Genomic DNA, 9,881 nt, shown 5'->3' with positions numbered 1-9,881 from the left:
GCGCTTCCTGGTGCAATGTCTTGCGGGGAGATGGCTTTGATTGATTTCTGCTTGTTTTTCTCTTTGCTTGCGTGTGTCTGTGTGTGTGTGTGTGTGTGTGTGTGTGTTTTCTGCTTATATTTATTGTCTCAGTTTTTTATGTTTGTTTGGGCTTTTTCCTTTTTTATTTTTGCGTCATCCCCACTATGGTGGGGTGTGATTGTCGACGATGTGTTTTATACGCCTTCTGCACTTGGAGAGGGAAGAGGGGTCTCGTGTGGTTGCATTGAAACTTATTGTGAAGATTGTTTTGGCAGTACACTATTTCCCTTCTTTGGTTCTCTCTCTTTTCTATTGACTGCAGTTGCCTCCGTCCCTTTTACTGTCGGTGTGCTTGCCGCACCTGGAAAGAATTAAGGAGGCCCAAACGAATAGTCCCAAAATTAGTAAACGGAGGTAGTGGCCATCTGCCTCATGTGTGTGCGGGAGGACAGGCGACATGTCGTACATTGAGCCGTCGCCAAAGAAGTTGTCGCGGGGTGAAGAACACCAGCTGAACGTGGGGACTCACTCGACGTTTAAACTTATTGTACGCACGACCATCTGTGCGACACTGTTCGCTATCCCATTTTGTGTCTCCATCCCTTCCTCCCCGCTGCTGAAACTCTCGCAGACGCAAGACACAAAGAAGTCGCTTATCCCTCGCATGATGAGCGACTTCTTCTATGTGAACTTTATTGCCAGTTGGTGCGCCTACTTTTTTCTCATCGAGCCACGTATTACGAATGAAAAGGCAAAGAAGGGCTTTATGCCCTATCTCGGTCCAGTCACGGCGCAGGTGCCGGGATTATCGTGTCTGCTTCTTTCTCACCTCTTTTACCCGGGTATGTGGGCAGTGTTTAACGAACGAAGATGGCGTGAGCGTCGGAGGGAGTTTATTCGTCTTAACACAAAGTGCTTTCTCGCTTATGCGCCTATTCACATACCGACTGCAGTTGCCATTGGAGCCGGCGTAGGCATCGTGTTGTATCCGTTCAAATTTTTCAAAAAGCGTTGACCGGACTCGAATGATATTCCCCATTTGCCTCAATAAAACGACTGAGTGATGAGTAAAGAAATGCATATATTTAACTGTGTAATCCCGTCTGCAAACAAAGAAAAAAAAATAAGAAATCAAAAGCGAAGCAAAGAAGAAACAACTCTTTTGGGAATAAAAAACTGTGGCAGGTTATAAACCTTATCTTTGCATGTGTATCTGGACTATTTTATTTTTTTTTCTTTGCTTCCATTGGAAGAAGAGAAGAAGGCGGGAGACCGAAAGAGTGGAGGGTATTTGAGGCGTAGACTGACAGCGATGGCGGAGAATGACGGTACCATCTGTCGATTTGAGGTCCAAGGCCGTATCTCCTCCATGGCGTACGGCGATGCCACCAATGCGTGCCTTGTAAGCACGATCATGAACGGAACTCATATTTTTAATATGGACAGCTCCTGCGGTGCGCCCACGCGGTATGTAGCGCAACTAGAGAGCTTTCCACATCAAATAATTGGTGGTGATCCCATTATTTCTTCCTGCTTTTTGTCCTCAGACTCGTCTCTGGCTGTTGGGTCATCCGTGGGGGGAATTGCGGTCGTTTCACGTTCGTCCCGATCGGTAGTGAGATGCTACAACTTTCAGGATGAGGCACCGGTGTTGTCCCTGAAGGAAGTGCCGCATGAGCCGTCCCTTTTGCTGAGTGCGTCACCAGTGGGCGTGCAGGCAATAGACGTGGAACGGTCTGTGGTGCGATTGAGCCTTGCCGTTCCGAAACCTCGTGTTGTTGGGGCCGTGGCGATTACCAGAAACTCCTTTGCAGCGGCCAATTATGATGGCAAAGTGATGCTATATGATGTGCGCTGCGGGATTGACCCCGTGACTGTGCTTTCAGTGCCAGACCAAATTACTAGCATCGCAGTATCACCGGATACTCGTGCCTTGGTTGCGGGGACTGTAGGGGGTCGTGTGTTTGTGATGCGTTGCCTGGTGAGCAAATTACGGGAGGAGGCGTTTGGCACAGGCAAGACACGTTCCCCTGTTCGCTGCGTCGCAATGCATCATGGCCGAATAGCTGCTGGCGATATTTCCGCCAAAATTACACTCCTTGACTCCGGGGACTGCCCAGCACCAACAATGTACTGGACGGCACATTCCCTCCTGCCGCACGTCGTGGCGACCTCGTCATGGGGTGTCTCCTCCGTTTTGCTTCGCAAGGATTCTCTGTGGGGAGCATTTACGTCGCCAGAAAGCGCCGCATCACATGTCGTGATGTTGCCTCCGTGAATTTCCACGAGAGGAGTGCAGCGCATCATGAAAGAATTTCTTTCGACGTTTTATTTTGCGGTTTTTTTGTTTGTTTGTTGCTGTTGTTGTTTGTGTCTGTGTCTTTGTATGGCTTAGATAGACACAATGCCACACTAAAAGAATTGTACACACACACACACACACACACAATTGCGCACACAACTACCGATTGGACCACCAGGTTTTGTGAATTCACGGATAGAAGCACAGAAAGAGAAGTATTGAATTTTTTTTTTTTTTTTTTGGTCATCACCCGCATCAACGATCCAGTTATTTTGAATTTTATGTTTGCTGTTTTGGGCATTGGATTCATTTGTTGGCAGCTGCATTAAGTTTTCTTTAGTAAATGCACCTCACCCCTACTCTCCCACCGCCCCACACACACTCTGTCTCTTAGCACCTCAGAAATATATATAGACGTTTGGAAAACTTGCAACTAAAAGCGGGAATGAGTTTTCTCAAAATAATCACGATGCCATAATGGCCTTGCCGCATCATTTCCTTTTGCCGGTCTTATTGCCCACCGCGTGAATGGCGTGCCCCGAAGAAGAGCACTGATTTTCTTCAATTCATCACTGCATAATTCTATAAACAAGAAGTCCTATGGTGGAAGAGCGAAACGAAGTATTTTCTTTTCCCCGGTTGGGAAGGCATATTGGGGACGTGTGCTGCAGCTGTACCACGAGGAGATACCACCTTACGTGGATGTTGTCAAGATGAAAAAGCATATTTTATTGCAGTCCCTGTAGCAGACATAAGACACGATGCAGGTGACTGATATCGCACCGCATACAAATCCGAAGAAGGCGGTGGGGAAGGAGGACCGTCTCGCCCAAACCCGACGGAGAAGGAACACCCTAGCGAAAATCCCGAGTGAAATTAACAGGATGCCAGTGGCAGCGCCAATATCCAGTATTCATTACGGAAAGGGGCCGTTTCATGACCTACTCTACAGACAAGCTCCCTTTTGCACCCGACCGACAGTCGGGTCAAAGGCTGTGTTTTGTGCGCTGCTCCCGAGCAGGCCGCTAATCAGGGCATTGGTTGGCGTTCCTCTCCATGTGTCCAATGCGCAACCTCTTGCACACTCATCCCCTTTTTTTATTTTTACTAACTTTGCCTGGCTTTGCCACTCTTTGCAGATACACCGCAATAAGTGAGAAGAAAAAGTGTAAGGAAAAAAGAGAGTAATTAAGGTAAGAAAACATGTTCGCTCGTCGTTTGTGCGGAGCAGGCAGCCTTGCGGCCGCGTCACTGGCTCGCTGGCAGTCGTCGAAGGTGACCGGCGACGTCATTGGCATTGACCTGGGCACGACGTACAGCTGCGTCGCTGTGATGGAGGGCGACAAGCCGCGCGTGCTGGAAAACACTGAGGGCTTCCGCACCACGCCATCCGTTGTTGCCTTCAAGGGCCAGGAGAAGCTCGTCGGCCTCGCAGCAAAGCGCCAGGCCATCACAAACCCGCAGTCCACCTTCTTTGCTGTGAAGCGACTGATTGGCCGCCGCTTCGAGGACTCGAACATCCAGCACGACATCAAGAACGTGCCGTACAAGATTGTGCGCAGCAGCAACGGCGACGCGTGGGTGCAGGATGCCAATGGCAAGCAGTACTCGCCGTCGCAAGTGGGTGCGTTCGTGCTGGAGAAGATGAAGGAGACGGCGGAGAACTTTCTTGGCCGCAAGGTGTCGAACGCGGTGGTGACGTGCCCGGCGTACTTCAACGACGCGCAGCGCCAGGCGACGAAGGACGCCGGGACGATCGCCGGGCTGAACGTGATCCGCGTGGTGAACGAGCCGACGGCTGCGGCACTCGCGTACGGACTGGACAAGACGAAGGACAGCATGATCGCCGTGTACGATCTGGGTGGCGGCACGTTTGATATCTCCGTGCTCGAGATCGCTGGCGGCGTTTTCGAGGTGAAGGCAACGAACGGCGACACGCACCTTGGCGGCGAGGACTTTGATCTGTGCCTCTCCGACTACATTCTGACGGAGTTCAAGAAGTCGACCGGGATCGACCTGAGCAACGAGCGAATGGCGCTGCAGCGCATCCGAGAGGCCGCGGAGAAGGCGAAGTGTGAGCTGTCGACGACGATGGAGACGGAGGTGAACCTCCCGTTCATCACGGCGAACCAGGACGGCGCCCAGCACGTGCAGATGACGGTGAGCCGCAGCAAGTTCGAGTCTCTGGCGGAAAAGCTTGTGCAGCGTTCCCTGGGCCCTTGCAAGCAGTGCATCAAGGACGCGGCGGTGGACCTGAAGGAGATCTCCGAGGTTGTGCTTGTTGGCGGCATGACGCGGATGCCGAAGGTGATCGAGGCGGTGAAGCAGTTCTTTGGGCGTGATCCGTTCCGTGGTGTGAACCCCGACGAGGCCGTTGCGCTCGGCGCGGCAACGCTCGGCGGTGTGCTCCGCGGCGACGTGAAGGGTCTCGTGCTCCTGGACGTGACGCCGCTGTCGCTTGGCATCGAGACGCTGGGCGGTGTCTTCACGCGCATGATCCCGAAGAACACGACGATCCCGACCAAGAAGAGCCAGACCTTCTCGACCGCGGCGGACAACCAGACGCAGGTGGGCATCAAGGTGTTCCAGGGTGAGCGTGAGATGGCGGCCGACAACCAGATGATGGGCCAGTTCGACCTGGTGGGCATCCCGCCGGCGCCGCGCGGCGTGCCGCAGATCGAGGTGACGTTTGACATTGACGCCAACGGCATCTGTCACGTGACGGCAAAGGACAAGGCGACCGGGAAGACGCAGAACATCACCATCACGGCGAGTGGCGGCCTGAGCAAGGAACAGATTGAGCGGATGATCCGTGACTCCGAGTCGCACGCGGAGTCGGACCGCCTGAAGCGCGAGTTGGTGGAGGTGCGCAACAATGCCGAGACGCAGGCGAACACGGCGGAGCGCCAGCTGACGGAGTGGAAGTACGTGAGCGATGCCGAGAAGGAGAATGTGCGCACGCTGCTCGCGGAGCTCCGCAAGTCCATGGAGAACCCCAACGTGACGAAGGACGAGCTTTCGGCGGCAACGGACAAGTTGCAGAAGGCGGTTATGGAATGCGGCCGCACGGAATACCAGCAGGCCGCCGCGGCGAACAGCAGCAGCTCCAGCGGCAACACTGACAGCAGTCAGGGCGAACAACAGCAGCAGGGTGATCAGCAGAAGCAGTAAGAATAGGAGTGCAGACTATTTTTTGTTTTTTGACATGGGAGCAGTGCTGTGAATGGTATGCTTCCGTAGTTGGAAGGTCCGTGTTTTCAAAACATTTTTTGTAAGGAAAGATTTAATTTTAATGATTGCCGCAGTCGATGATAAAGGATCCTTCCCAATTCGCAATAGATGGTGTCATGCTCTCAGTGTTGTGATTTGTGATATTTTGAAGGAGTTCTTATAAGTTATTTATGATATTATTATTGTTATTATTATTACTATTTCTATTACTATTATTATTATTATTATTGACATTTGTCTTTCCGACTGCAGTTTTTATTTCTTTTTTTTGTGGATGCTTCCTTATGAAGTACTTGTGATTACATTGACTTGTGTCATGTCGCTTTCTTTTTGCTGTTGTTGTGGTCTGTCATTACTGTTCGATGTTATGCGCATGTTTTATTTACTTGTCTGTAATTTTATTTCTCACCAAAGGCACAGTGTTGACGTCGTCAGATCGGCTCTGTGGACGAATTTTTGTGAGACTGTAGCCCTGGAGAACCTTCTTTGGGAGCCCACGCTTTTCCCGCCGTTGGGTTTGTTGTTGTACTCGTTTCACTTGGAGTTGCGTCGGTAATTTGGGCGTCTGGCTCTTGTAACGTTCGGGTGCATTTTTATCGTGTGACCCTGCGGAGGGAGCGATGCGACGTTCACTGCGGATTCTGGCACTTGATCCATTTGCGGTGCTGGGGCTTAGTCGTAGTTCCACAAAAGCCGAGATCAAGACGCGCTTTCGTGAGCTCGCACGTTTACATCACCCGGATGCACCCGCGGGTAACAGCGAGAAGATGGAGCAGGTGAACAAGGCGTATAACATGTTGATTAAGGAGGGTGCGTATGAACGGATGCGTATGAAGTCGTCTGGGGTAAAGGCACGTGCCGACGTGCGTCGTCCAAGCCCTTTTTCCCAGGAGTCTGAGCGGCAGCCGCAACAGCGAGAAGAAAAGGAAACCCCGTATGAGGCACTTTCAGAGGAAGAAGTTGCCAAGTTGAGTGCGCTAGATCCGACCACAGAAAGGGTTACACCGACTGGAACTTACATGTATCAGAGCCGTGATGATGGGAGTTGGACAGAGCTAGACAGACCGCTGGTGCGTGCACACCAGCCAAGGTATGCCTCATATGCAGCACAGGCTGATATGTCGGAAGAATTGCGTCGCAGGTCGATTGAAAAGGAAAAGGAGGAAAATTCAAAGTCAATCCTTCAGCGTGTGGCGGATCGAATGAGTGACAGTGCCGATCTTCCTTCGCGAAATCCAGCAGCATTGCGGTTCTACTTTATCCTAGCATTTGTGGTGTTATATTTTACGTACCAGCGCACATTTGCGTGGGGCAAACATCGAAGCATTCGCGCCGATTTTTATTCCTCTGTTGAGCAGAAACGGGAGGAGCTCCTTGAGGTTTATAAAGAAAATCGAGACGCTCTAGAGACATCTGTCGCTGCTGCCGCCATAGTTTTTCTCGTGGCCAGTCAGAGGAAGCAGGAGACGGATCCTGTTGTGCCGCCCACACCTGAAAAACACTTCAGGGAGATTCGGCCGCCCCGAGAACATTTTTACGTGATTTCGGGTGGATAGTTTTGTCACAAGCAGTTTACATTACATACACGCACACGCACACGCAAATCTTTTTTGTTTCTGTTGCATTTGTGGAGTGTCATTCCCTGGAAATGTGTTGTTGTAACTTTTTCCGTGTCTATATATCATTGTTTGCTTGTTTTTTTTTTTTTCTTTGGGTTTTCACTCTTTATTATTATTTTCTCTTTCCCCACAACATGCGCTTAAGTTCTATTGGATTTTGTTGTTTTTTTTACTTGTTTTTTTTTTTTTTTTGTTTTTTTTTTTGACAGGAAAGAAAAAACAAAAAAAAGGAAGAATAAAAACACAAAAACTGGAAGGGAGAGGGGGTGGGTGGTCAAAAGTCGAGGCGTGCGAAGGAGAACAGGACACTGGCGTGCCCTTTATTTTTTCTGCTAATATATTATTATTGTTATTATTATGTTTTTTGTTTTGGTTCTTTGTTTTATATAGAGAGTGGAAAGGAGGGAGGGTGAAAACAACAAGACTAGTGCTAGTTGCAAGGGATCATGCAGAAACCGCCGCCAGCTGACCCGTCTTGGAGCGACGAAGAAGAATTGGACCGGAATGGAAGTGGGCGAGACAGCAGCTCCGATGAATCGGAATGGGGAACAGTAACTAGGGACTTTCGCATCAACGGCATTCTTGAAGATGAGGAGGGAGGAGGTTTACTGGGCGGAGATGATGAGAAACAGCTTTACCTTCCAGAGCCTGTTGTCTCGTTGACGACGACACCAAAGCCGGAGCTGCCACGTCTATCGACTGAGAATCTCCCGACCGGCTGTCATGTGTGGGTTGTGGATGAGGACGACGTCCACCTTTTGTTACGGGAGCACTGGGATGACTCCTACCGCGCCGTATGTAATGGCAGACTTTGTGGCACAGTCGTTCGGCACTCTGTTAACGTGACGCTTGTGTCCTTTTACGATGAACATCTTGAGATGAACTACGGTCTGAGCCTTCCTCGTATTTGCCTCTCGAATGTTCCTGTTGAATCATACAACCGATCGCCAGGCGGAAGTAACCGCCTTATTCAATCTTGTTTTGGTCTCGGCAACCTTGACCCGCGGGCGGTACGGTTCCGCGAGGACGCCGCAGCTCCGAAGGTTAATCGGCAATTTTATGAATCCCTCTCAGTGATGGAGGTCCAGGTGCCACAATCCCTGCCCCAGTTAGCGGCTGTCCAGAAAAGCCTTAGCGAGGGCGCATACGAAGAGGCGTTGAAGTTGCTGGACAAGCTGCCTTTAAATGCGGTTAACCGTGTAGACATCTTAGTTTTGCGTTCGCGCGCAAATATTTTTTTGGGGCGCTACGAGGAGGCCCTCAAGGACGCACTGGAGGCGATTGAGGAGGAGCCGCGCTGGGTAAAGGGGAATCTTGCAGCTGCCCGGGCTTTTAGTGGACTCTGTAAATTTGAGAAGGCTGCGCAGCAGATTCATCGTGCCATGTTGCTTTTGCCTCACAGTCATGAGCTGCACAAGATTGGGGAATTAAATTCATTTATGCTTAGTTTGCAAATGGGGTTGCCACGCAACGACCTGGATTTATTTTTGGATTCCCAATACGACAAAAGGCTGGTCTCTTCTCGTCGGTTTAAAAAAGATGAGATTGTGTATAAGGGTGACCAAGTAATTTTTGCGATGGAGTCGATCTTTTCAACTCCCTCTGGCCGATGTTGTGTGTGTCTGAAAACTGAAGGAAAAATGATGCGTGTCCCTGTGGATTTAGATGGGAATTCCTCTGAGGAATTGGCCTGTTACTGTAGTGTAGAGTGTCAGCAGCGGTCATCGCTTTTTTTTGTCATGGAACTTGGTCGCCATCGCGTAGCCGTGGAACGTGCACGGGACCTCATTTCTTGCACCCTCCCACAAAGAGTGAATCAGGTGTCTTTAGACTTGACTTACATGGCAACACGACTCTTCTTGATGATATGTGTTACGCATGATCGACTTTTGTCTATTCGTCGATCCCAACGACGCCTCAACGATGTTACTAATTCCAATGCCTCAGGTGAAGAGAGCGATCAAAGCGCTGCATCAGACAAGACAGAGTTTTTACCGCTTCAGGCCGCGCTTAAGCATCTAGGCGTGTATCCACTTCCAACGGATCAACTAAGTCCCAGTGCCCGGGACAAGATGTATGTACTGTATAATACACTTACCGCCTTCTTCTCAGATAAGGACAAGCAAACGTACTCATCTGCTTTATTCTACGCATTGTGTGAATACGTGCGTACTTTTGCTGTTGCCGTGAAAGTGCGTGAAGCGGAAAGTATGCTTTATTACCTTCCAAAAGTTATGGGGGCGATCCGTCATGTGGAAGCATCAGAGGCAAATTGTACTGTCGTCATCAATGAAAATGGAACAGATTTAGCACTTGTCGCCTCCAGGGACATTTTGCCCAATGAGATGCTTTCTGTCCCCGATTGGAATGCGCACAACACAAGTTGAAACGCGATTTTCCAATATTCAATCTTTGTTGTGTTTTCTTTTCTAGCTTTGAAATGCACGGGGTTTGCGGAGTTTGGTCTATTGAATTGGACAGAGTCTATTGTCCCGTGTGTTTGTGCGTGTGTATTATTCCCCATATTTTTTTTTCCATGTGTCTTGCCCAAATAGTGTCGCTGTAGTATTATTTGGAAGCAAGGTTGGCTCTGACGGTTTTATTCTTCCGTTGCTGCTGCTGCTGTTGTTGTTGTTGTGTCTTTGGAGGGTTGGTGGTGGGAGCCTCCCTGTTCGGCATTTGTCTTCCCCTTTATGTTTTTTTTTTTT

General features: G+C 49.9%; 6 protein-coding genes across 6 annotated transcripts, besides 6 other annotated features; all 6 read left to right on the top strand.

The window, feature by feature from the left end:
• Positions 1 to 9,881: a sequence feature (heterozygous, non-Esmeraldo-like haplotype).
• Positions 69 to 107: a microsatellite.
• On the top strand, positions 479 to 1,036 carry Tc00.1047053507029.60 (hypothetical protein, conserved; the record flags this gene model as incomplete). Its single annotated transcript, XM_801130.1, has 1 exon — positions 479 to 1,036. The coding sequence occupies one exon, from the start codon at positions 479 to 481 to the stop codon at positions 1,034 to 1,036; it is 558 nt and encodes a 185-aa protein (XP_806223.1).
• Positions 1,334 to 2,299, top strand: Tc00.1047053507029.50 (hypothetical protein, conserved; the record flags this gene model as incomplete). Its single annotated transcript, XM_801129.1, has 1 exon — positions 1,334 to 2,299. One exon carries the CDS (start codon positions 1,334 to 1,336, stop codon positions 2,297 to 2,299), a length of 966 nt encoding a protein of 321 aa, XP_806222.1.
• Positions 2,447 to 2,469: a microsatellite.
• Positions 3,085 to 3,480, top strand: Tc00.1047053507029.41 (uncharacterized protein; the record flags this gene model as incomplete). The annotated part of the gene is made up of 1 exon (XM_801131.1): positions 3,085 to 3,480. One exon carries the CDS (start codon positions 3,085 to 3,087, stop codon positions 3,478 to 3,480), a length of 396 nt encoding a protein of 131 aa, XP_806224.1.
• On the top strand, positions 3,527 to 5,494 carry Tc00.1047053507029.30 (heat shock 70 kDa protein, mitochondrial precursor, putative; the record flags this gene model as incomplete). Its single annotated transcript, XM_801128.1, has 1 exon — positions 3,527 to 5,494. One exon carries the CDS (start codon positions 3,527 to 3,529, stop codon positions 5,492 to 5,494), a length of 1,968 nt encoding a protein of 655 aa, XP_806221.1.
• Positions 5,399 to 5,493: a microsatellite.
• Positions 5,729 to 5,783: a microsatellite.
• Positions 6,175 to 7,110, top strand: Tc00.1047053507029.20 (DNA-J protein, putative; the record flags this gene model as incomplete). The annotated part of the gene is made up of 1 exon (XM_801127.1): positions 6,175 to 7,110. One exon carries the CDS (start codon positions 6,175 to 6,177, stop codon positions 7,108 to 7,110), a length of 936 nt encoding a protein of 311 aa, XP_806220.1.
• Positions 7,329 to 7,377: a microsatellite.
• Positions 7,620 to 9,560, top strand: Tc00.1047053507029.10 (hypothetical protein, conserved; the record flags this gene model as incomplete). Its single annotated transcript, XM_801126.1, has 1 exon — positions 7,620 to 9,560. The coding sequence occupies one exon, from the start codon at positions 7,620 to 7,622 to the stop codon at positions 9,558 to 9,560; it is 1,941 nt and encodes a 646-aa protein (XP_806219.1).

The sequence above is a fragment of the Trypanosoma cruzi genome, genomic scaffold (assembly GCF_000209065.1).
Source record: "Trypanosoma cruzi strain CL Brener 1047053517131 genomic scaffold, whole genome shotgun sequence".
Taxonomy (NCBI): Eukaryota; Euglenozoa; class Kinetoplastea; order Trypanosomatida; family Trypanosomatidae; genus Trypanosoma; species Trypanosoma cruzi.
Note: the sequence above shows the minus strand (reverse complement) of the source record. Positions and strands in the feature narration are given on the sequence as shown.